The sequence below is a fragment of the Batrachochytrium dendrobatidis genome (assembly GCF_000203795.2).
Source record: "Batrachochytrium dendrobatidis JAM81 unplaced genomic scaffold BATDEscaffold_9, whole genome shotgun sequence".
Taxonomy (NCBI): domain Eukaryota; kingdom Fungi; phylum Chytridiomycota; class Chytridiomycetes; order Rhizophydiales; genus Batrachochytrium; species Batrachochytrium dendrobatidis.
The window spans coordinates 100,305-125,182 of record NW_006281107.1 but is presented as its reverse complement, the minus strand read 5'-3'; the positions used below and the strand labels follow the sequence as shown (position 1 = coordinate 125,182).

General features: G+C 40.3%; 11 protein-coding genes across 11 annotated transcripts; 5 read left to right on the top strand and 6 right to left on the bottom strand.

Annotated features, from left to right (window-relative positions):
• Nucleotides 1–7: 7 nt before the first annotated feature.
• BATDEDRAFT_90227 (uncharacterized protein) lies at nucleotides 8–718 on the top strand (the record flags this gene model as incomplete). Its single annotated transcript, XM_006680469.1, has 3 exons — nucleotides 8–327; nucleotides 400–424; nucleotides 521–718. 3 exons carry the CDS (start codon nucleotides 8–10, stop codon nucleotides 716–718), a joined length of 543 nt encoding a protein of 180 aa, XP_006680532.1.
• A 184-nt stretch (nucleotides 719–902) lies between these two features.
• On the bottom strand, nucleotides 903–1,796 carry BATDEDRAFT_90252 (uncharacterized protein; the record flags this gene model as incomplete). The annotated part of the gene is made up of 3 exons (XM_006680395.1): nucleotides 903–1,298; nucleotides 1,403–1,557; nucleotides 1,628–1,796. The coding sequence occupies 3 exons, from the start codon at nucleotides 1,794–1,796 to the stop codon at nucleotides 903–905; spliced, it is 720 nt and encodes a 239-aa protein (XP_006680458.1).
• Nucleotides 1,797–2,095: 299 nt separating this feature from the next.
• BATDEDRAFT_90228 (uncharacterized protein) lies at nucleotides 2,096–4,869 on the top strand (the record flags this gene model as incomplete). Its single annotated transcript, XM_006680468.1, has 8 exons — nucleotides 2,096–2,581; nucleotides 2,682–2,807; nucleotides 2,887–3,058; nucleotides 3,330–3,598; nucleotides 3,673–3,869; nucleotides 3,950–4,160; nucleotides 4,241–4,495; nucleotides 4,567–4,869. 8 exons carry the CDS (start codon nucleotides 2,096–2,098, stop codon nucleotides 4,867–4,869), a joined length of 2,019 nt encoding a protein of 672 aa, XP_006680531.1.
• Nucleotides 4,870–4,958: 89 nt separating this feature from the next.
• BATDEDRAFT_89985 (uncharacterized protein) lies at nucleotides 4,959–5,993 on the bottom strand (the record flags this gene model as incomplete). Its single annotated transcript, XM_006680394.1, has 3 exons — nucleotides 4,959–5,198; nucleotides 5,275–5,567; nucleotides 5,664–5,993. 3 exons carry the CDS (start codon nucleotides 5,991–5,993, stop codon nucleotides 4,991–4,993), a joined length of 831 nt encoding a protein of 276 aa, XP_006680457.1. The 3' UTR covers nucleotides 4,959–4,990.
• A 516-nt stretch (nucleotides 5,994–6,509) lies between these two features.
• BATDEDRAFT_12599 (pyruvate dehydrogenase (acetyl-transferring) subunit E1 beta) lies at nucleotides 6,510–7,830 on the top strand (the record flags this gene model as incomplete). Its single annotated transcript, XM_006680183.1, has 6 exons — nucleotides 6,510–6,617; nucleotides 6,678–6,827; nucleotides 6,907–7,063; nucleotides 7,132–7,320; nucleotides 7,380–7,471; nucleotides 7,540–7,830. The coding sequence occupies 6 exons, from the start codon at nucleotides 6,510–6,512 to the stop codon at nucleotides 7,828–7,830; spliced, it is 987 nt and encodes a 328-aa protein (XP_006680246.1).
• A 487-nt stretch (nucleotides 7,831–8,317) lies between these two features.
• BATDEDRAFT_90229 (uncharacterized protein) lies at nucleotides 8,318–8,608 on the top strand (the record flags this gene model as incomplete). Its single annotated transcript, XM_006680467.1, has 1 exon — nucleotides 8,318–8,608. One exon carries the CDS (start codon nucleotides 8,318–8,320, stop codon nucleotides 8,606–8,608), a length of 291 nt encoding a protein of 96 aa, XP_006680530.1.
• Nucleotides 8,609–8,774: 166 nt separating this feature from the next.
• Nucleotides 8,775–10,606, bottom strand: BATDEDRAFT_20090 (uncharacterized protein). The gene is made up of 2 exons (XM_006680220.1): nucleotides 10,357–10,606; nucleotides 8,775–10,287 (listed from the first exon to the last, which is right to left on the bottom strand). Exons 1-2 carry the CDS (start codon nucleotides 10,528–10,530, stop codon nucleotides 8,869–8,871), a joined length of 1,593 nt encoding a protein of 530 aa, XP_006680283.1. The 5' UTR covers nucleotides 10,531–10,606; the 3' UTR covers nucleotides 8,775–8,868.
• Nucleotides 10,607–12,137: 1,531 nt separating this feature from the next.
• BATDEDRAFT_89982 (uncharacterized protein) lies at nucleotides 12,138–13,541 on the bottom strand (the record flags this gene model as incomplete). Its single annotated transcript, XM_006680393.1, has 1 exon — nucleotides 12,138–13,541. One exon carries the CDS (start codon nucleotides 13,539–13,541, stop codon nucleotides 12,138–12,140), a length of 1,404 nt encoding a protein of 467 aa, XP_006680456.1.
• Nucleotides 13,542–14,479: 938 nt separating this feature from the next.
• On the bottom strand, nucleotides 14,480–18,111 carry BATDEDRAFT_20089 (uncharacterized protein). Its single transcript, XM_006680219.1, has 2 exons — nucleotides 17,912–18,111; nucleotides 14,480–17,725 (listed from the first exon to the last, which is right to left on the bottom strand). Exons 1-2 carry the CDS (start codon nucleotides 18,002–18,004, stop codon nucleotides 14,576–14,578), a joined length of 3,243 nt encoding a protein of 1,080 aa, XP_006680282.1. The 5' UTR covers nucleotides 18,005–18,111; the 3' UTR covers nucleotides 14,480–14,575.
• Nucleotides 18,112–19,804: 1,693 nt separating this feature from the next.
• On the bottom strand, nucleotides 19,805–23,560 carry BATDEDRAFT_89980 (uncharacterized protein; the record flags this gene model as incomplete). Its single annotated transcript, XM_006680392.1, has 4 exons — nucleotides 19,805–20,235; nucleotides 20,323–22,434; nucleotides 22,534–22,926; nucleotides 23,014–23,560. 4 exons carry the CDS (start codon nucleotides 23,558–23,560, stop codon nucleotides 19,823–19,825), a joined length of 3,465 nt encoding a protein of 1,154 aa, XP_006680455.1. The 3' UTR covers nucleotides 19,805–19,822.
• A 401-nt stretch (nucleotides 23,561–23,961) lies between these two features.
• On the top strand, nucleotides 23,962–24,761 carry BATDEDRAFT_90230 (uncharacterized protein; the record flags this gene model as incomplete). The annotated part of the gene is made up of 4 exons (XM_006680466.1): nucleotides 23,962–24,284; nucleotides 24,382–24,443; nucleotides 24,538–24,627; nucleotides 24,703–24,761. The coding sequence occupies 4 exons, from the start codon at nucleotides 23,962–23,964 to the stop codon at nucleotides 24,759–24,761; spliced, it is 534 nt and encodes a 177-aa protein (XP_006680529.1).
• Nucleotides 24,762–24,878: the final 117 nt, after the last annotated feature.

Below are 24,878 nucleotides of genomic sequence, written 5' to 3'. Positions count from 1 at the left end.
CAGTCGCATGCTGGTATCGTCGTTGGTAATGAGGAGCAGATGTGCTTCGACCACCACCACAGTTTCTACTATTTCATGGACAGAGTTTTTTGCCATGCGCAAAAACAAGAAACTTGTTGAACGCACTGTGGGTGGTCTTGGTGGAGTTTTTGGTCTCTCGCTTGGTTCATACTATTTCTTATTTGTTGCCGAGTTTGATCCATTTCAGCAGATTTGGGGTTTGGATCCATCAATGCCATACATGCTGGGTGCATTTTCTACAGGAATTGTTTCGGCTGTTGCTGGAAGTCTTGGTGCCAATCAGCTATGGCGACTTATGCGCAATCCGTAAGCTATTTCTACTTCAACATCATGTATAAGTGTATTGCTAATATTATATCTATACGTTGAATACTTTAGATCGATGCTGAGGGCCTTTGATTTGGTGGGTTTCACGAACCGTTTAGATTATATTTAATCCTTCACATGAGCATCTTGCTAGGCCATTCTAATATTTTTACAAATGCATTGATTACTATAGAAGGAAAAGGAGTTTCACCAGCGCATTCTCAGACATAGACCGAAAGAATTGCCGCTATTTACAACTGCATCACCTACCAGACCTCCTACTCCTCCTGATTATTATGGAGAGCACATTTACTCTTTTTCAGGTTATCGAAAATGGATTAGAAGACAGCGTAAGTTTATTGCAGCTACTGCCGAGTCTTCTCCAAAATAAACCCATTTCTGCTTTACTATCCCATGCCCTATATCTGATTCAGCAGTTTATATATAATCCATGACAATTACTACAGCTTGAGTTCAAATTCCCACATAAAACAAATTTGAAGATCAATCAGATAGTGAGCCAACTCCTGCATGACCACAGAATGACAAGATCTTGGAATATATTACAATCAAGCTTATTTGATATCATCCTTTGCGTCTAGATCTTTGCGACGATCGTATGCCAGTTGAAACACTGGACCCAGTACAAACACTCCAAACACATGTGTGAGAATATACCATTTGAACACTTTGGAGATGGACAACTCGGCCCACACTCCCAATCCTAAAATCACCAGCGATTCGACTGCATGAATAACAAATATTGCGAAAAGCAGATTGATGCAGGGTTGATGACCGCCCAATATGCCACGAACAAACTCGAGAGTCGACGGAATCTTGTCAATGTACGCCATGCTGTAGAGAATAGTCCATACAACTGCTGCATAGATCCACATCATGAATGAAGGCACACTAAACTCTTTTTTTTTCAAAGACTCAAATCCAGGAGAAACATAAGACTTGTCTGGTTTCTAATGAATCCGTGGAGAATCGAATAATAAACCTTTGATTAGATGTCAAGATATCTTCAGTTTGGACAGTGCATTAGAGCATGCAACTGTATTCAAAGCAATACCATAGACAAGGCAACTGTTGCCTCATGAACCATTTCTTTCAACTTGGGCTTGATCTGGCTAATACTCTGGACGGGTTTGTCATACTGAATCCTCATATCTATGCGCTCCATCTTGCCCGAGTCGGCATCAATCTCATTATAGCAAAGACTGAATCCTAAAAAAAAGTGTATTGAGTTGAATCCCAATGCTAATATTCTACAGTTGGTACCATCAGTTATTGTTACCAGCATAATCAATATCAGTCAAATGTGCATCTCCAGCACTACGAGCATTAGCAAAGTACTTTGCCAAGAGCTGTAGCGAATGAGTAGTTTTTTCTGTTGAATTCCACTGCTTTACCAAATCATTCTCTTCAGTAGCAGAGAGATGTTCAGTTTGACGACGACGAGACATGACTGAAGTGGGTTGAAGTTGCAATAACTGTTGATGTGGAAAAGAAGTAATTTTCTGCCGTTTTAAAAATCAATCGATTCGCTTGAAACCAGTCAATTGTATGACACATTTTAATACCAATGCTTATCAATTACGACAAGCAGTGCATTGAAGTTGGTTGGTTTCGATACATTCCATTTGGTTGGTTTCGATACATTCCACTTGGCGTCAATCATTTCTATCTTTATTGCTGGATTGAATGGACTGAACGCGACTTTCTCTGAATCATCGCAACTGTTAACCTGAATCTACGTCTTCAAATGGCATCCGTGACTGCTGCTCGAATGTCAACTGCTGTTCCTCAAACAGGAATGAAACAAACTCCAGTTTCATTCAGTATCACTCCAACAAGTTTTCAGCAAATTCCAGAAGGAAAATACACTGCAACAGTATACTCTTTTATTCGAGATGGTCGTTTTCACGATGTCATCAAGATCCTCTCTAATGAAATTCAAGTCTCACCTAAAAGTCGTGCTGCGTTGAGTTTATTGGCTTATTGTCATTACCACGTTCAAGACTTTCATGCTGCTTCCGACTGGTATGAATCATGGTTGGCATACTGTCTTGTATTTTTGTTTGGTATCATTTATCTGACAGTATGTTGTAGCTACGAGCAACTTATTCGTTTGTTTCCAGACGCAGTGGATTATAGATTATTTTATGCCCAGTCGCTCTTCAAATCTGCCAATTATCCTGCTGCTCAAAAGGCGTGTCAGAGTATCGATGCACCTCAACTGGCTGGAAAAGTAGGATCATCATTGTATTCATTCAAGGCTTCAACATTGAACATTCAATACAAAAACACAATTGTATATTAACTACTAGGTTTTTTGTTGAACTCATTAGCTTTTAAAGTTACAGGCTGCCATCAAGTATGAAATGGATGATTTGTCTGGATGCAAAGCCTTTGTTGATCAGGCTCCACAAGACGATCCAGATACGTTGGTCAATCAAGCTTGCCTTTTATTTAAAGTAATTGTAAACTATTTGGTTTATCCATTACACTACTTTGACCGTGTTGATAACAATCAAATCTATTATCATGCACTAGGAATTGAAATATGAAGAAGCGTGCATCAAATACACCGAGGCTTCAAAAATTGTTGGCTATAATGCAGAAATTCTATATAATATTGCTTTATGCCATTACATGATCAAGCAATATGTTCACGCACTTAAACATATTGCTGAAATCATTGAAAAAGGAATCAGAGAGCATCCCGGTATGTTACATGTACAACTGTAGTGTAGTTGAACATGACTCGACTAAATGTATTTGAATGTATAGAGTTGGGCGTTGGAATGGCAACAGAAGGGATTGATCTACGCAGTGTAGGAAACTCTCAGATGTTACACGAAACGTACCTGGTTGAAGTATTCAATCTAAAAGCTGCAATCGAGTACCATCTTAAAAACTGCAAGTAAAATTCAAAGTGTTTAATAGAATATCAAATGGGTTCAACAGCTTACCATTGATGTTTTGATTTCAAATAGATGAAGGTGCACGGGAGGCATTGACAGATATGCCACCACGACAAGAACATGAACTGGATCATGTCACTCTACATAATCAAGCTTTGATGAATATGGACGAAAACCCAAGTATTGGATTTGAAAAACTTGGGTTTCTTCTTCAGCAAGTTCCGTGTCCGCCCGAAACATTTGGCAACCTTCTTTTACTTTATATCAAGTACGAGTACGTGGACTCTGCTGCAGATCTGTTGGCTGACAACTCACATTTGGCTGCATCTCATTTGAGTCCGGTAAGACATTTGAAATCAGACAAGATATCATGACAGTACATCTCACGACGTTTTGATATTTTTAAAATATAAAGTACCTTTACGATTTTCTCGAAGCAACACTACTCAAACATACGGCTCCTGAAGAGGCGTATAAAAAGTTTGATGATTTAGCCAATAAGCATATTGACGTGCTGCGTAAGCTTACCAAAAAAGTTCAAGAAGCTCGTCAAAACCACGACGATGAAGTAGTAAAACAAATTGTTACAGATTATGACGAGGCTGTTGATAGGTGACATTTATTTTACCAGTTGGATTGGTTTGAGATCATCGAGTTATACGATAGCTTATTTAATGCATGCTATGTGGTAGGTATATTCCGATTCTAATGGCACAGGCTAAAATTTACTGGGAAATGGATACATACAACATGGTTGAAAAGATTTTCCGTAAAAGTGTTGAATTTTGCAACGAACACGATGTCTGGAAGCTAAATGTCGCTCATGTGCTTTTCATGCAAGAGAGTAAATACAAAGAAGCCATTTCGTTTTACGAGCCCATTGTTAAAAAAAACTATGACAATGTAATTGTTATTTTAACCTGTTTGTCATTTTACTCGCTGCAATGTCCGATTGAGACTAACCATGGCACTGAATGTGATAGATTCTGGATGTTACAGCAATTGTGCTTGCAAATCTATGTGTGAGTTATATTATGACGTCGCAAAACGAAGAAGCAGAGGATCTTATGCGCCGGATTGAAAAGGAAGAGGAAAGGGTTGCATACGAAGATCCCAACAAACGCACGTATCATTTGTGTATTGTCAACCTGGTGATTGGTACGCTGTATTGCGCCAAAGGAAACTACGAATTTGGAATTAGCAGAATTATGAAGAGTTTGGAGCCATTTAACAAAAAGGTAAATAAGATGTGTTTGATCAATGGATAAAATCATGTGTCTAATTTGGCTGAATGAATTTGAATTACAAGTTGGGAACAGACACCTGGTTCTATGCAAAAAGATGTTTTGTATCTCTGTTTGAAACACTTGCCAAACACATGATTATTCTACGAGATACTGTGTTTCAAGAAATACTCGAGTTTTTTGATACGTGCGAAACACATGGTCGCTATATCCCTGTTGTGATTGACCCACTTTCACCAGATGCAAACCAGAGTCCAACTGGGCACCGAATTCTCGACGAGGACATGCCACCATTTGATAGTACACACAATACTGTGAGTTCTGAAGCACGTCTGCTCAAGAGTCTTTTTTTAAGACTGTATGATTAAACAAAACAGTAGAATCTCGGACAAATAAACGTTTACAAGAATCAAGGCAATACATTATTTCCTTGGCATCAATAAACTCGTTTCATATTTATATATTCATGTGTATTTAAAAAAAAGAATACTAACTCAACGCGTACAGCAATAGCACACACATGCCAACACCAAGGACTACTCCCATGATCCAGGTATCACGAAATTTGCGACTATTAATACGACTAAGAGTATTATTCAGTTGAGGAAACCGATTCAGAATGCCGGCAATACGTCCATGTGATCCAAAAAGTGAAGATCTCTGACGACCCAAATCATCATGTGCATCCATTGCATTTCTTCAATAAACACACACGGTTAGCATTGAGTTTAGACTTATTTCAGCATGAAGTTTCAAATATCACTGCTACATACTGGAAAATATCATCAGCCATGGTATTTGTTTGTTCCAGTCGTTCTCGTTCAGATAAATAGTAATCCCTGGAGTTTCCAGATCTATGCGGATTGATATCGTTGTGAATGGAGCTTAGCAATTCGGCATGTTCTTTTTTGGCGAGAATATTTGTTCTGGTTTTTCGAAACTCTTTAGAGTATTCGAATTGATTGGATCTGTGACGATGAAGAAGATGCGTCATGGATGCTCTAGAGGGATGAGTTGATCCAGGACCCTCAAGGTATGCAGACATGGAGTTGATTGTAGTTGTAAGCTGTAAATCCAAGTAATAGATGATGAAATAGAATTGTATGATTCAGGTTAGTCGACATTTTAAATCAACATGGGTTTAGATTGGAAGATCTTACACCTGATTCAACAAATTGTCCAAGTCTTGCTCAATGCTTTGAGAAGCAGAAAAAGAACTGGAGAATGGCTGAGTAGATGTACTTCCATGTGTAGAATCATTCAAAGAACTGTGAGTTCCCATCACAGTGCTGTTTGTAGGGTTGGATGCAACTTTTGAGAAACTGACGAGTCCAGAATCAATTTCATATTCCAGTTGACGAGCATGCTTGCGAAGCGAGTCCCAGGTGAATTCTGGAGTGGAGATGATTGAGCCAGAACGACTGTATATTCCAGGAAGCACTGTATTGGCAGAAACCTTTCCTGTTGTTGCAATGTTGGATTTTGTTGTCATTGATTTATTGTTGGATTCACGTAAAGTGTAACTTGTACAAATTTTACATTTCTTGCAAGAAACTTTATTATAAACTGTTGTTTCACTTGAATCGATTCAAATTATAAACTTGTGTCTTATATCAACACACTTGTAAATCCATCAGTTGCTTAATGCCAAGACTTTTGTCTTATTTCACGTGACACTCACGTGAGTTATAGTCACCTTTAATCGTTTGCATTCAATTTTTGCTCAACTCAACCTTCAGTCATGTTGCAACCCGCTGCTCGTATTTCCATCGCTTCTGGTGCGCTGCGTCACTTTGCTCTTCGAACTCGCTCGTTGTTTCCTTTGCATTCTTCGTTTCGTTCCTATGCAACTGACAATCAACCTCACCAGGTATTCCTCATACTTGCTGTTCATCCCTTGCAAGAAAATTTAGATCTTTCCAATTAAATTATCCTTTTTGACTGTTTATGTTGATGCTGTCATGTCTTGATGTGTTGATCCATTTTTGGCTGTACTCATCTTTTCTAGATGACCGTCCGTGATGCTCTCAATCAAGCCATGGAAGAGGAAATGCGTGCAGATGAAAAGGTCTTTATCTTGGGTGAGGAAGTGGGCCGTTATAATGGTGCATACAAGGTAAGCCAATATCTTGTAGTGTGTTGTGATGAGTTGTTAAACTTGTTGATTATCATGCAGGTCACCAAAGGTTTATTAGAAAAGTTTGGTGAAAAGCGAGTGATCGACACTCCTATTACTGAGATGGGATTTGCTGGTATTGCGGTCGGTGCTGCTCTCGCTGGTTTAAAACCCATTTGCGAATTCATGACTTTTAACTTTTCCCTTCAGGTACAATCTTGAATTAGTTTATACTTTTCTGTTTAAACTGTCTTGTCACATTTAACCCATTCTGTTTCTATGGGTTTAGGCTATTGATCATATCGTCAATTCAGCTGGTAAAACAAAATACATGTCTGGTGGTCAAATTGATGTTCCAATTGTATTCCGTGGTCCAAACGGTGCTGCTGCTGGTGTTGGTGCTCAGCATTCTCAATGCTTTGCTGCTTGGTACGGTTCTGTTCCAGGTAATCTGACCTGCCATGAATTCGTGTTTGATCTTTATTATCCCAATACTGATCTTTACATTGGCTAGGCATCAAGGTTGTCAGTCCATGGAGTGCAGAGGACGCAAAAGGACTTCTCAAAGCAGCCATTCGTGATCCTAACCCCGTCGTTTTTCTCGAAAACGAATTATTGTATGGCGTTTCATTCCCAGTCTCGGACGCCGTACTCAAAAACGACTTTGTTTTACCTATTGGAAAAGCCAAAATTGAACTGCAAGGTACTGCTTTTTAAATCACTCGATCTGTATCTTGGCCATGTATTCATGTATTTTTATAGGTACGGATGTGACTATTGTTGCACATTCCAAGGCTGTTGGACAGTCGCTTGAAGCAGCTGCCGAATTGGCAAACAAGGGAATCAAGGCCGAGGTAAGAAACTTGTAAATCATGACTGTACATCATTGTCACTCATTCAACCAAATGACAATGGCAACTAGGTAATTAATCTTCGATCCATTCGTCCGTTGGATATGGACACGATTATCACAAGCGTAAGCAAGACCAACCATATTCTTACCGTAGAGGGCGGATGGCCCATGTTTGGTGTTGGATCAGAAATTGCAGCACAAATCATGGAAAGTGAGGCATTTGACTATCTCGATGCACCTCTTGTACGAGTGACTGGAGCAGATATTCCTATGCCGTATGCAGCCAATTTGGAATCAGCCAGTTTACCCCAGGTGGACACGATTGTTGGAGCAGTGATGAAGATGATGGCTCGAAAGTAAACTCGTTAGTAAAATTGTATGGAATAAAATCCGACTGGACTAGTGAACTGTTGAACAGGATAAATTGAATGCACTAAAATGCACTAAAATGCTCAACGCTAGTCAGTGTTTATTTGTAACCAACATGAGTTGTCATGTTGACCGAATTGATATCACCAAAGGTTGAATCAACAATCCAGCCATTGTAAGCCTGGCGTGTTTGAATGGCTCAACTTGAAACACTGACCAAAGATACCATTTCAAGCACCACGAAAAGGTTTCACCGAATTCAAGCCTGCGAGTCACAAAGCTGTTGTTTTTACACTCAATTCAAGCCTGCATTTTACACATTTTTGTATCTGTGTATCGAAGCAATAGTTGGTCACAATACGGCAACTTTCGCGCCATTTAACCAACATTAAAAACGTATAAATACTGACTGAATTTCCAGCCTTATCAATATCAATCTACTCGATCTTTATACAATAGAATCAACCACATCAACAACATGAACAAGATTGCTTGGGTTTATAGCGTGCTGGCGTTTGCTGGATTAGTGTCTTCGTTGGCAATTTCAATTCCAAATGATAACCATTTGGAAGCTCGTTCTATAGAATCAAGTGCTTTACAAGAAGGTAGTGCTGGCAGTCATGATACGACTCTTGAACGTCGATCACCCAAAAATAGTAACCCAGTTCAAGTTGTTAAAGTTCAATCACCTGGCCTTATGAGTTTGGTTAAAGGCGCCGTGGTTAATTCTGTAGTAAATCGATTAGTTGGTACTCGTATAGTGCACTAAGCGTCATCACAACTGCATATGCAAAGCCCAAACTCATACGCATCAAACTCGGTAATCTCAATCGCAAATTTCGACTTGAGCATCAACTTGATAATCTCTTGCATAACTTTAATTTAAGCACTCGAATAAACCTTATTTTATCATGAAATTTGGGATAAATTGTTTTGGGACAATGCTTAAATATTCGTTTGAATTTATTTAATATCATGATGGTGGGAATCTTGCATGGATATTAGCATTCAAGATCCATGTGGTTTAGATTATGCATCCATTTCAATTTCGTCTGATAGCTCCTCGAGTGTTTTTCCCTTGGTTTCTGGGATCAGATATGTGGCAGCACAGCCTGTTGCCATGACAACTGCAAACGTATACAAGACTGCTCGTGCATTTTCAGTAAAGTAGGGTCCGACTGCTTGGACTCCAATGATTGCACCGAGCTTGCCGGCAGCAGCAGATAATCCGTGACCAGTTGATCTCCAGCGAGTGGGGAACACTTCACCTGGAACAACAAATGTAGTGGTGTTGGGTCCGAAATTGAAAAAGAATTGAGAAATGGTATACACGACAATGAAATACGTGGTATGGCTCAACATAAAATCCCAGAATATTGCTAGAATAAGTAGACACACTGTGATGACTGCGAATCCCATATACTGAATGGGTTTACGTCCGAGTTTTTCAATGGTAGCAACAGTGACCCAGTAGCCTGGAACAGTTCCCATAAGATTAATAATGACTGCACCAACTGCTTTTTGGAAAAACTGTTCGTATGGAGATTTGGCATTAGCACCATTGAAGTTGATGGCCGTGAGGATAGTAGCTTGGTTGAGCGATAGACCGTACCAGGCAATATCAAGTGCAAACCATGTGTATGCAGTTCCAATCAAGACACGTGCGTTTTTCCATTGTCCAAAATGTGCCATGAAACTACTAGCATCGCTTTGTTTGACAGTATTAGTCTTGACGGGATCAATGTCTTTTGAATCAGGTTTCTCAGGCTCGACCCAAGTGGATGAAAGGTCTAGGGTTTTGTTCATTTCCAAGACTCGAGCTACATCGCGTACGGCCTTGTCCTCATCGCCAACAACATCCACAGTGAATCTAGGTGTTTCGGGAATTGTCAACCGGAAGTAAATGGCAAAAATGGCAGGTACAACACCGAATCCAAGCATAAACCGCCAGACATAATCCAACATGAGAATGTCATTACGAATGTGCGACTCGAATGCAGCAAGGAATACAATGGTCATGATACCACCCACAAGAATTCCAACACCCTGCATGGCAAACACAGCTGCCATCAGCATACCACGATGTTTAACATTGGCAAATTCGGATGTGATAATGGCAGACATGGGATAATCTCCACCAATACCAATACCAAGAAAGAATCGCCAAATTGCAAGCATGGTAAGAACATCCATACCACGTAGAGTCGAAGCAGAAAGCGCAGATCCAACAGTGCATACAATCATAATGATGAGCTCAACACCGTACATTTGTTTACGACCAAGCTTGTCACCGAGGTATCCAAATGCAATTTGGCCAATAAAGTTTCCCCAGTTGGTTGATGCTTTTACGAGTGCGTCAAGATGAGGATGAGTCTTGACAAAATCAACATCTGGATACCACACTCTATAAATCATGGGCATAGCAAGCGAAATAACAAAAATATCATACTAAAGGGATGGCAGGATGTTAGACATGATTCGTATTTATCCAAATCATTATAAGCATGCCAAACTCACAGCATCGGTAAAAAAGCCAACACCGGCAACGAGAGTAGCACGGAGATGGAACCAACCGAGTTTGGCATCGTCAAGATGAGCAAATGCCTGTGCACGTTTTTGAGTAGTAGACAAGACAGCAGACTCGCCGACTGGTTTAACTTCGGCCAATACAATAGTGGTCGAATCAGACATGATTAAAAAATACTAGACTCGATACAGCGTGACCCGTCCTAATAAGCTGAATTTCAGAAACAAAAAGCTCCCCAAAGTCTCGAATAATTAAAACAGCAGATAAATGCTCGATATAAATAGTCGTTGATGAAAAGAACGCTTTGTGAATTTTTTATGAATTTTCAAGCAATTTTTATTTTGAACAGCAGCCAAACTTTGTCTGCACTGCCAATTACGGTTGCCAGTCAGCTATCAACGTGGAGAGTAAATCGATTTGATTGGCTGAAGCTTGAGTGTTGATTACAGGGTTGCTGCGCGGTAAGCCGTTGAAAGAGGCTTTTTATTTGCAGACTTTTGTGGGCATAGCCACTGCTCCACTTGCCAACTAGAAATAAATTGTCCGTCTGTGAAAAATATAGACCATTGAGCAGTGCATAGTGTTGCCGTTGCATTAGGCTTGGATGTTGAAATCTATTAATCTCCATACCTCAATGCAATGGTCTCAACATATCCATTATTGATCAAGCAATACAGAAAAATATTGCTCAACTGGTCACGACTGCATTGCTCAATTTTTACACCTGGTGACGAAATGCATGAAAACGAAGAAAAAAATTTGATTGTCATATGTTTGGATTTGAGGGTTGATCCATTCTCTATATAATGTCCCGCTTTTGCATAAAATGATCCGACAGTTGCCCAGCAGTCAATCATGGATGGTCTGAAATTCTCAGTTTGGATAGCCTATCTTGCATTGACTTCCTCTGCACTGGAATAAATAATGGTCGAATATCTGTCGTATTCTGCTATGGGAGATGGACTGCCTCAATAGGCACTATCGACTCTTTAAAAGTTTGGGTATGTCCTAGTTCCAAAAAAACGGCGATCAACATGGAGACAGCTGCTGCATTTCTGATTTGTGCAATCACCAGAAAAAATATTGAGCTTTGTTAGGGAGTTTAGTCGGCACAATATTCAGCAAATTCAGCGATACCCATCATGTCATGAAACGGGCTATTACTGACACTGTGTTTCATTTTACGTGAACACAGCGGCCAATACAACTCGAATGAGATGGAACAAATGACTAATTCAAATGTCATTTGAAACATTACAATCTCTCAAGTTATTATGCATATACTACAGTCGTATTCACAACATGAAATACTAAATAAGGGTTCTCAAATACATGTTTAGTTTCATGCTGGGTTGGTGCCAGTTCCCATCAAATGTGCTGGATAGAATTATAACCTTTGAATTTGTTAAAGTTGACTGGTTTGTTTCTGCTCATTCTTGTAAGAATACATGGCACATGTTCACATCCATGGCATTGTTTCAATCTCCAGCTTTTCTATAGACCAAACACTGGGCGATTGGTATGGAAACAGCAGCTGCATTACTGAAATGCCTGGACTAGAGCACAAACGTATCTGATGAGAACAACATAATTTTGATGGCAGCAACCAATTGGTAGAAAAATAATATTTAATCATTGTTTATTTCAAAGCAAAATAGAGAAAGTCTGCAAGATAAATACAGAAGTGTTTCATTTTACGTGAACAGGCTGTAATAAAACACGCTAATTCCAAGTCTATATTTTCCATGTACTAGGATAACTATAGAATCATTTACCCTTTACCCATAACAGAAGTATAGGCTGTTACCATCATACGGAAATACATGTGTTTAGGGTTACTAGTACTGCCAATATTCCAGCAGTCAGGATGCCACATGGCACGGGGACGGGATCCAGTCTGAACATCGAGCTTAGGTACAATAGAACTCCAATAATAATCAGTATCGAAGCAGGCCTCTGAAGTTCGAGCAAACATTCTTCCTTCGAAAAAGTACGGATCAGCCTGCCATCCTTCTGAAGGAGTAACATCTGTCATACGGAACTGATTGGTCGCAGTTCCAGTACTGGAAATTTCACGACCATCCAAATATACTGTAGCAAAAAATCCAGCAATTGAACCTATGTCTTGACCATCGACAGCAATAATCCAAGGACCATCACCAGTGACTTGTTTAGTATAAGTACGTATTTGTGACCAAGAAGGAATGTTATCATTGCGTTGTGGTCCATCAAACCGCTGTCCTGCAATCCAGATATCAAAGTAGTCATCAACAAGCACAATAATCTTGATCTGATGGATTGCTGGAGCGCGATTAATCGGTACAACAGGTCCACCAATTGGATAGGGTTGGTTACTGTCAAAGTTGGTGTTGTGAGTGCCGGAATAGCCAATGACCATGTTGGAATTGGGCATAGGTTTAACGTATCCGCCACTAGCTACAACAGAACGGTACTGAGTGACAGGTCCAGGAGGCCCAGGAGGCCCAACAGGTCTAGGAAATCCAGAAGGTTTAGGAAATCCAGAAGGTCCAGGAGGCCCAGGATACACGGGAGGCCCAGAAGGTCCAGGAGGTCCAGGATACACGGGAGGTCCAATGGGTCCAGGAGGTGCGGGAGCAGCGTACATGTCGACAGTACCAAGACCTCGCTTAAACTTGCCCTGTAGAGTGCCCGTATTAGGAGGATATACAACAATTCGAAACCACAAAGGAACAGGAGTTTGAGCAGTAGCTCGAGGATCTACATCACAGTTGGGAAACCATACGGGGCGAGCAATTTGACCAGCAGTAGCACCGTCAATTATATTATAGAATCCGTGCCATTCGTTAGCGTGATTGGCGCAGACATCGGTAGTCTGGATCATCCATTGACTATCCGGGTAATTGACTTGCGTGTCCCATCCATCGCCAGGCATAACAGGAGCCATACGAAATTTGTTACTAGGAGTACCCGTAGCGGAATAAGGCATATCGTCAACCGAAACGGAAGCAACAAGACCTCCAAGACCACCAAGATTAAACGCTTGAAAAGCAATCAGCCATGGACCATTTCCAACGACAGTCTTGGAAAACGTTCTGACCTGTCTAAAACCGTAGATTCCGTTGTCGGTAAGTGGGCCCTTGTAGTAATCGCCCAAAAATTTAATATGGTAGTAGTCATCAACAGCTATGGCCATGGTAATTGTATGAGTATCTGACACGACAGCTCGAATGAACATGAGAAAAAGGCACACCACATGCCAAATAGTATATCGCATAATTGATCCAAATAATAAAAGTTAAAAATGCAAACGCAGTATTGCAAAAAATGTATGAAGTCACAGACAAGTATGTTCTAGTTTTCTATATCAAAGCAAATAAGTTAGTCGTTGAAAGAGTAATAACAAGTCTAATTTTATATCAATCCATCATGGGTGGCCAAGATAAACAATATTTTATTCATATCAGGCGGCGTTGTGCCTTTCTGTGAAGATGTAGCCATATTAAGCTGATTTGCAGTTTGATTATTTTTCCGTGCCACTATGATGGGCTTAGTTTCATCAATTTCTTGAAATGATGAAAACTTGAATAATTGTAAATACTGCAGCCAGCCGAGTGTGGCAAATTATTGGCTTGAAATTTCTATTCAAAGCCACCCAAGCTAAATGGCCAATCCTTTCTATCTTTCATACCAACTTGAAAGCCAATATTTCAAGCCACCTGTATAATACTTGCAATCTTGTGTTCTTTCTTTTGATCGGACGGGCAAGCAGCCAGAAACATTTGAGCGTGGCTTAGGATTATAGCCGTGAGCGATTACTGCCCTATTGATGTGAAATAAACCACTCGGATTGGCTGTATTTTGTTTAGAAAAATAAGAGTTGAATAGTCGTTGTTTCTCACTGCAAATTAGCTGCTTCAATTAAATCTCAATCCAAAAATATACTATTCATCATATGATACACACATCAAATTATCCATTTCTCTACTTGACATGGCCATACACGGTACAGTCACCAAGTTTAAACCCAGATTATCCATTTCAATCAGACTTGTTGATTTGAATAAAATACATTGTTTGGCATTTGCTTCAACTTCCCACAACCTACTAAAGGTGCAATAAATGTTTAAAATTCAAGCTATGCATTTTTATTGTATGGCTTCAAGAGTTTGTAGGTAAAATGCTAGTTAGAATTTGCTTGTAAAGATTGAATTAAAACAAGACGGTTGTTTATCTGCCAGTAGACCATCTTGTGGGATGCATTTGAAGTCCATCAACATCCTTGGAATACTTGATGGGATTGCGCGCACGCTGAATGAGAATACGAACAACAGCATAAAAGACTAAAAAGATACCAAATGCCATGGGTATCAACCACAAGATGGGGTGGAGTCTCCAGTTGGTGCCAAAAGCAACATTGAAAGGTGGAATATAGACCATTGCCATGGTAAAGGCAGCACCGCCAATGAGACCAGTAAAATTGTATATATTGCTGAACATGAACCAACCAAACGGAATACCAAAGCGAGCCTTGCAAATAAACATGTTGAAACTTTGCTGAATCATAATGGCAAGATAGTAGCCTGATTGTGCATAGTAGAGCGTATCCAATTGAGCATTATTATCCAAGACTAAGCCACTCGATAGTGTAATAGGACCGGTATTTGTTCCCCAAACGCTGCCAAAGTTGACTGCATCGATCGGCAAAATACGACGATAGTAGTAAAAAGCAACAAAGTACGAAACAAAGCAACCGATCGACATAATAGTGCCAGCCTCAAGGTATGACCATAAAAGCAAGTTAGAATCAACAAGAGTTTCTTCATCACGCTTTTCCATAAGATCATGCCAAAACACGGCTGTAAATGGAGTAGAAATCGTCTTGGTAAATTTGGCAACAAATCCTTGTGCTTCAGCAGATCCTTCAGGTTGACGAGCAGCAATACGCTTGGTACGAGCAATGGACTCGGGAGTAACAGGTTTACGGGGTCGCAGTTTCATCAAACCAGTCTTTGATTCAGGCAGATCCCAGGCATAGGAAAGAGCAAGGAACAGTTCAAATCCAAGATCAACAATAATAATCTGAATAGCAGTCAATGGCAGCGGCAATGGAACAACGATATAGAGCAAGTTGGCCCACACTTCAGGCATAGTGTGTGTAACAGTATACTGAATCGATTTTTTCAAGTTTTGGAAAATCAATCGACCCTCTTCAATACCATTGACAGTGGATGCGAAATTGTCGTCAATCAGAATCATGGCTGCAGCTTCTTTGGACACATCAGATCCAGACACGTTCATGGCAATACCCAAATCAGCCTTTTTCAAGGCAGGAGAATCATTGACACCATCACCTGTAACACCAACAATGTGTCCGAGAGCTTGGGCATGCTTGACAATCTGCAACTTGTGTTTGGGAGATGTACGAGCAAAGATAATTTCTTCTTTGGAAAAGATATTGTCCCAATCAGCTTCAGTCAGACCATCAATCTTTTCACCATGAATAACAATAGCATTCACATCGCTTTCCGGAATTTGTGATATGGGTACGTTGCGCTTCTTGGCAAGGGTTTCCTTGGTGTCTTGCAACATGAGATTGATTTTGCGACCAATGGCCTCGGCAGTGAGAGGGTGATCACCGGTAACCATCATGACACGAATGCCAGCTTCACGGCAGTGACCAACAGCCTCACGTACACCATGCTTGGGAGGATCTTCAAGGGAAACAAGTCCATAAAAGGTAAGATTGTTTTTGGGATAGTTGACAGGGTCTTTGGTAAACACGAAATTGGCGGGATACTGATCACCGGGAAGAGCCAGAGCAGCAAAAGCAAGCACACGATGTCCTTTGGAAGCCATAAACTGATACATGTCTTCAAACGAAGCCTTGTGTTGTTCTGTCAGAGGAACGACATTGGTACCATCAAAAAAGGTAGTGCAAAGACGAAGAACACGTTCTGGTGCACCTTTGAGGTAAGCCATCATTTCGCCATTGGCATGTTTTTTCTGATGAATCGTCATGGCCCATTTGTTTTCCGAGTTGAAGGGAATTTCGAATATCTTGGGGAATCGGTCTTCGACAGACTCGAAATCAACAAGTTTTGCAGCACCGTTGCGCAAAAGACCAGCTTCAGTAGCATCACCAAGAATAGGACGAGTAGCAATTGGACCATCGTTGGACTCAAAACGAGCACGAGAGCACAAAAGTGACATATGAATCAGCTCATTGACACCAGCATGGTCCATGTCCAAGGGAACAGCGTGCTGCGCCTCGGTAGACGATTGACTCTGTGCATAAAACAGACGAGATCCAGTCCAAACATAAGTCACGGTCATTTGGTTACGAGTCAGAGTGCCAGTTTTGTCAGTAGCAAGAAGGGTAATGGCACCAAGGGTTTCAACACCCTGCAGATCCTTGACGAGCACATTACGACCAGCCATACGCTTTGCTGCAATAGTGAGCAACATGGTGACAGTGGCCGGAAGACCTTCGGGTACAAACGAAACAAACGTACCAATGGCGAAATTGAGGGCTTGGGAAGCATTTTGACCCTTGGCAACAATACCGATAATCAAGAAGATGATGGCAACAATTCCTGCAACTAGAGTAATGAGCTTGACAAACGTGTCAATCTCATCCGAAAGCGGAGAACTACGACGCTGCTCGTTGGCCGTGAGGGACGCAATCTGACCAATCACAGTGTTATCACCAGTTCGAATCACGACACCATAAGCATCGCCATTGACAACGAGCGTGCCGTTGAATACCAAATTAGTTGCTTCCAGTGGACTTGTCATGACATTGTTGGCGTTACGTTCTTGAGGCTCAGCTTCACCAGTTAGAGACGAATTGTCTACTTTGAGTTCATTGGACCAGAAAATACGCAAGTCAGAAGGAATCTTGTCGCCAGATTTGATAAACACAACGTCGCCCAATACTAGTTCTAGAGCAGAGATTTGTGCGAGTTTTGCCTCGCGGATAGCATAACATTTAGAAGGAATGAGATTTAAAAAGGATTCAAGAATGGATTGAGATTTTTGAACCTGATAGAATTCAATGCTTGCATTCATGAATGCAACAATAATCAAAATAGCACCGACATAGACATTTTGTGCATTAGCAATGGGGTCGATGGCAAGCAGAATATAGGCAGCAATGCCCGATACGAGAAGCATGAGATTGAATAAACCGAGAAGATGATCCATGAAACGCAGAAAAGGGTGTCGTTTTTTTGGCGGTGATAGCTGATTGGGACCATATTGCTCCAGACGCTTGATAGCCTCTGCTGGGGAAAGACCTTTAGACAATGTGGGTTTCACTGCATCGACCGACACAGAGTATTTTTTTTCGACTTCCTCGAGCGAGAGTAGATGCTCATTCTGAATGTATTGTATGGGAACATGGTTTAATAGAAAATATAATTAATGGATATTCGGTTGTTGGCGTTACATCCATCTCGATGGTTGATTCACACCAGATATCTCCACTCCACTAATTCAAACTTGATTCCCACCCTATTTTCACACCCATTCACAACAGTCTCGACATTAATATAATTTACTTACCACATCAACCTGCTGAGATTTTTCACCAGAAGGGGCGGGTACAACGACTGCAATTGTCCCAGATGTGGGGTTAGCAGTAGTAGGTTCGGTCATTCAAGCGAGTATATCAAGATGAATTTGAACAGTCAAGGTGCTCGATAGAATTCAGACGCTAGGTGAGATTTACTTGGTTGAATGAATAGTTATGTGTTTGTAAGAGCCGAATAGTTGAAAGTATTTTTAAAAAACGGCGATTCTTAATCCTTTTGTGGGCGGAAACTGCCTTGGCGCAACAAATTTGTCGTGGAGAATCAAGTTTTGTGAACTTGTCGAGTGTGGATTCACTGCATGAGAATTACTCTGATTTTCTAACAAAAAAACAGTCATTTGGTTGACTGTTTTGACTAACATGGATTATCAACTTATTTTTACGTATATTCATGGACACTATCATCCTTGTACTTGACTATAGCTCAAGTCTCACTGTTTCTTCAAGTATCAGACTGTCACCTTGGCAAACATACCCTCTTGCATCATTCATTTATGCAGCTCCACTGAGTTTTAAAAATCAAAGCAACTTGTATTTTATGCGGGTTCAAAAGCATTACCACATTGACAATCTGATTGGTTTCAACTAAGATTCGGGCACTTGGAATGTGCTAATACTCCAAAATATGAATGACGGTTGGTTCATTGGGAAAACTCTTACAAAGTAGATGAATTGTGGGGTACTACCCTAAAATAAGTTGGATAGTCGATAAATCAGTATTCAATGGGTGTGTCAATGGCAAAAATGTTGATGTATTGGTATAGAATCAATAGAGTATGAGTTGGACCATCAATAACCATGTTGGATACTAGACTTGATTATAATCAGTTCATTGCAGATATTGGTTGTTGCTTATTTTCATACGAGGTTTTCAGTCCAACATTCAATGGCGTCTACTAATCGGTTGATCAACTACAAACTATTATTGATCTACCGGAATGGTAGTTTGACTACTTGACACAATCATTAATTCATACACTTGCTCAAACTGAACCAGATCTTTCCAACACTAGCCATCTGTATGAATGTTGATATAATTCATTCTATACAGTCTATACATGATCAATGATTGCAGATTATACAATGTATATCAATTGTTGACTCGGATACACTTTAACATCCACGTTTGAATCAAAATCCACCTTGGCAAATATATATTGTCAGATACATGCAATTTACAATCCAGGTTGACCAACAACCATATCATTAAATGGATGGATATTCGAGATACAATAAAATATAAAGTGAATAGCTTGGTGGACTGATCAAGCAGATGTTTTGGGAATGTGATCTGAACAACAAAATGGCAGTATTGGTTCAAACAGAACACTCGAGAGTATCATCACATGTGCTTTTAGTTGGAATCATGTACAAGGTCATTGATGTTACAAGTCAGGGTAATGAACAGATGATCTGTCATGTAATCTGTCATGCTTTGATGATCCAGATTTGGATGATTTGGAACAAGCCATTACACGAATCAATACATACAAAACTGGAATACACCAAGATGATCATTTACAATCAAAAACAGTGACAACCAACATCAACTCAAGCAATAGACAAGTGATGGAGTATGAATGCAAAAGTATAAAATATGAAAAGTAAAAATGCCTTCACCGCGGATTGAACGCGGGACATTTAGATCTTCAGTCTAACGCTCTCCCAGCTGAGCTATAAAGGCACATTTATTGAATTGAGCAATGCATATACAATCTCACAATATCATGTTGAACATTGTATTACTTGATTTGATACATCAGCACTTGTCATCCAATACTGCATACCAGACTTGATCCATACCAATCGTGTTCAATCCTTCAATCATGTTGATAATCATTGAACAAAAGTAATAGTCATTCAAATTAGTTTAAAATGCGACTTTATTCACGACCATGGATACGCACGCGATAAATACATGTCCATTTGGGATTTCCCCAGTTATTTTTAATGCGCACAACAACCATATTGACTTTGATGTTTAAAATCCGATGTAAAGGATAAGTTTTCAATGCAGCCGTCATTGGATTGAATTCAAAGTCTCCTAGGAGAATTCCAGCTGGTTGTGTTTTTTTGTTTGATGATGACAAAGTGCCGAGTGTTTGTAGTCTGACCTGATTGTTGTTTAGATCAAGTTTAGCAAATTCTACAGCATCAAAGACTGCCCAAAGTTCGATTTGGCGTGGAGCTGATGTGTGTCGGTCACTAATGGACGTTTGGATATGAGAATGCTCAATGGTCATATCAGTTGGTATGATGGGCTCGGCAAGGGATATCGCCAACGTGCCGCTCGAGTCTAATCATCATGTCACGGGTAGAACAAATTATCAAACATTGTTTATCCAAACATCAACACATTTTCACCACTTGAATTTAATTTTACCTGACATGGCCCAACAATTACCCGGAGAAATATCCTGGGTCAAAGCGGTTGACGGAGACCGTCCACTGGCTTTACGAATACCCATTACTCGTGCAAATAAACCCAGCACAGGTGGCTTGAAATGAGTAGTGAATGTTGAAGAGGTTAGATTATAAACTACGCGAGCGCCTGCACTTTCCAAAGCGTAGTCGGGTATAGCCAACACATCCGCTCGATATTCTTCCAAAGCAGAAGCTACAATGCGATGTATGAGAGACTCTGTGGCATCTCGCGAAAGTGGAGCATCTCCTTTTAGATGCGCATAGGACGACGATACAGAGTCCAGACTCTCCAAGCGATTCATAATGATCGCCATATCTTGGCTAGACTTTGATACGATGCTCTCAAGCTTGACCTCTATGGCTGAAAGTGTTTGCTCTTGTGTGAGAATGATGTGTGAGTTGGGATGAGTATCAACCTGCTCATGTATGATAGTTGAAAGGGCCTGTCGATTTTGCTCAAGAAAATTGTGCCAGTGGGTGGATGTATCAACAGTAGTCTTGATGAGCTCAAATTCACGCTTTTGATTATCGTAAAATACTCCAAGTCGATCTTGCTCACTCATGACTTCTTTCAGGGAAGTAGTGTGAGATGCAATTTGTTCGGTTAATGTTTTCAAATGCAGATCTAGCTGTGTGTACTCTTTTTTTGTACCACTAAAGGCACCTTGCAACTTTTCGCGAGTCTCTTGCTCCAGTTTGTTCAGTTCTTCAACCTTGGTCTGTAGTAATGCCTTGACCTCGTCCATTTTCAAATCTACACGAGCAGCTAGCGATGCATCGTTTTGTCCACTTTGAGTATAATCCTTAATGGCATCCTTCAAAGCCATACGTATGCGTACATCAACATCTGCATTAGTGGCATACGTGACACGAATGTCATCAATTTGAGCCAAGATGAACGTTTTTAATCGTGCTTCGGCAGTGTTGGAAACATCAATCGTTTGGTCTTTATCACCAAACATATTCAGTTTTGACTCGATGGCTTTCCAAAGTTCTGGCGGTAGTTCAATCTCTGAGGTTTCAGAAGATTTAGTAGCAGCAATGAATCCAGGAAAGTCTGTACTGGTTCGAATAGTATCCATCACCCGTTTGACAACATCATCTACACTACCATAGGCTTCAAGCTGTTGACCGAGTCGTGTTACAGTTTCAGATAATGTGCTCAGCTTTTCAGCCAAACCTTTGGACACCTCGTTTGAAACACTCAAATTTTGCACATCTTCATGAATCTGCTTTTCCAGCTCAACAATACTTGATTTGTGTATTTCAAGCGAGTCATGCAAGTGTTTGATATATGCACTCTGTTCAATGGTTGTTTTTTCTGTGGCGTCATGCAAAGCATCCAATGTGTTGCGCAAATCAAATATTTGCTTCGTTACATCTGCAATCTGTGCAGAAAGCGTATCTTTCAATGAATCTTGTCCAGCAATGGTATGTTCAATTGATTTTTCTAATCGAGAATGCTGAGATTTCATATCGCCTGCCACCTCAACTAGACCTTGCGTTACTAAAAGTAGTTTCTTTTCGACAGTGGCAACACGCTTTTCAAGCATAACAAGCTGTTTTTGAGACTTCCAGTTGGATTCTGGGCGAGAATCTGTATTACTCTGGGTATCTTGTGAGTTGATTTCAATATGTTCAGTTTCAGTGGAAGCGAATGTTGACCGAAGATGCTCGAAAATCATGGATATATTTGGTGTAAACATGGACTGTAGCTGAGGTGATTGGTTTACTGGATCTAGCGAAGCAAGGAGATCAATGCTGTGGCCCGGTTTAGTAGTTAATAAATACACGCCAAGCCCACACAGTAATCCAGCAACACACATGTTGCGATGATAACCAAGGACTCGGAACGTGGTAAAAAAAATAAACCCAGCAACACGTAGAAATGTCCATCCAATAAAGCCAAGTGGTTTTCCACATAGATAATAGACAATGTTCCACATAAGCGTGCATACACCCCATATCAGTAGTGCAATGATGGAGGCGATCCATGAAAAAATAGGAATAACAAGTTGAACAATGTAGAAATCGCTCAACCAATCGATGAACCTCAATAGCGGTCCAGGCTCTAAATTCAAGTTGTTCATTTAACATGAATTAGATCCAAATCACACAAATATTTAATACCACATCATTTTCCAGTATCTGGTTATAAAAACGGTATTACCTTCAATCACAGCCTCTTCTGCAAATATATCGGGGAATAAAATGCGATTTTCACCCAACTCATCATCCGACTTGTCACAAAGATCTGATTCATACTCGACTTCTATTTGATCAGAAGACGTTGCCATACGGCCCAGCCACGACTTTGCAACTTTACGTTTATGGGTTCTAGGTGTCATACCAACATTCTCCAAGATATGCTTTAGATTCATAGGAGATCTGAATGGAGAAAAAAAAGAAGTCAATGAAAATTTAGAAGGAGTGATTTCAACAAACGATTCGGGAGTCTTGGATGGATTGAGTTGTGAGCTGTTTGGTGTTTTTGGAATGAGGTCATTATCGAGCTCAGAATCCGACGCCGCAGGATTTGACTTTGCCATTTTGTGTCGAGCAACTAACAATCAAAGCACAGGTAAACATACAAGCAGAGCAACAAGTTTGAATTGAAACAATTTGTATTGAATAAAAATCAAATTCATACTTTTAGGTTTAGTTGGAGTGCGTTTAGTAGATTCAGTAGACGAGAAACTCTTGGTTGAGTTGATTTCATGTCCAGAGTCAATACCATTGTTGGTGGAGCGAAAAGGATGATTCCATGCAGATGTAGGCTGTTCAGTGGTGTCGGGTTTAATCAGGACGGAATCTGATGGTGACAAGATTGGATCCTGTGGAGTAGAAAAGAGCACGTTGCGATGAGAGTAGGAGCGAGCTGTAGGAGTGGTAATGGGACTGAGCGTATTATTTGAACTAATTGATGTGACATGAGTCGCTCTGCTCGTTCTACTTGACCTGCTACAGTCACTGGCCGTGCTGGAAATACTCGTTCTGCGAATAGTATTTACGGAAATTGACGATTCATGATTGGCAGCGGGATGACCGATGCGTTTACTTGGTGATGCAGTTCTTATGGGCGAATAATTAATATTTCGATGGGCTCTTTTACTACGCCTGACACCGCTAGTTGAATCAAGAGTATCACTCAAGTCAGTACCAGATACTTCACCCGAATCTGCAGCTGGAGTGCCCATTTGCAACTCTTATTTTACGTGAAACCCTGCGTTTATCAACCCTCGAGTCACGTGGGGGTTACCCAAGACTCAAACATCAATTGAACAGTTGGATTCAAGGCATCAGTCGGTCTTGTGCTATTTTAAAGATGGAATATCTTATCAGTACTACACATGTGTTCAACTGAAATACTCAACACTCAATTCTGTCGTGGATAAGGCTTGATCATGCAGGGCTAACGCCAGAATTGAGCCCTTGCAGGGCTGTTGTTGATTTGCTTGACACGCTGTGAGGCCCGAAACTGCAACGCGCAGTTCTTATCAAACAAACCATTTATATAATCCAAGTTGGATTCTTTCTATGCTGCTGTATCTTGTGTTTTCTATCCATTTAAATCTCATCCATATTTAAAGATAAACTCATGGATCGTTACGTTTTACACTATCCAAAAAAGTCGCCGCATATACTGCCCATATTCCACTGCGCGCAGCCTCGCATCAATGCTTTAAAGCAACGGCGACTGCTATACCTTGCCTTGTTTTGCATGAGTGTTTTGTTATGGACTGCATTGGTTCATTCTAAACCAAGCTACACCATCAATTTAAAGTATCAAGAGTCTTCAGATACTCCTAGCCATGTCCTCAGTATAAAAGACCATTTCAAACCACTTTATAGTCGTCGCGAGCTACATAGAAAAGCCGAGCCCATCGTTTTAAAAAAATATGCATACAAGGCATTATCATGGTAGGATTCATTTCTAAATGTATCATGGCATTTCAAAGTGATCAAACGAATTCAAACCCACACAACTCATTCATGATATCATCAATCTGGTATTTAGGGAGAGAGACTTGGATATCACCAAAGCCTATGTAAAGCAATTTCGAGTTGGTGCTCCTAGAGGTAATGATACGACTGTAATTTTGTATTTTCAAAGCATTGGCAGATCAATGTGTTGACTTTACAGTGACTTGATGTAATTCTATCGAGTAAATAGGTAAACTGCATGACACTATCTACATACCTAAAGATCAAGCCAAGAGACGAACACAAGGCCAAGAAACAAAGTTTAGTCAGTCAGAATCTGGTAAGCTAATTTATCCAAAAATTAGATTTTATAAAAACTATCGAGTTGCTCACTCCATTACAATACCTTTTATAGATGCAGCACTACAAGTACTCTTGGAAACCCCATCACCTAAAGAACTTGATGATTCATAATAGTAACAGATACAAACACATACTACCCTGTGATGCAGACCATTTCCAACTAGAGCCGGGATAGTTGAATAAAACAACTATTTGAAAAGGGTTTCAATCCTTTCAACTAATTCATAG

Coding starts and splice junctions, on each gene's coding strand:
- BATDEDRAFT_20090 (XM_006680220.1), bottom strand. CDS start 10,530: ATGTCTGATTCGACCACTATTGTATTGGCCGAAGTTAAACCAGTCGGC. Junction 10,288..10,356: donor TTGGCTTTTTTACCGATGCT/GTGAGTTTGGCA, acceptor CCATCCCTTTAG/TATGATATTTTTGTTATTTC.
- BATDEDRAFT_20089 (XM_006680219.1), bottom strand. CDS start 18,004: ATGACCGAACCTACTACTGCTAACCCCACATCTGGGACAATTGCAGTC. Junction 17,726..17,911: donor AATCTCAGCAGGTTGATGTG/GTAAGTAAATTA, acceptor CAATACATTCAG/AATGAGCATCTACTCTCGCT.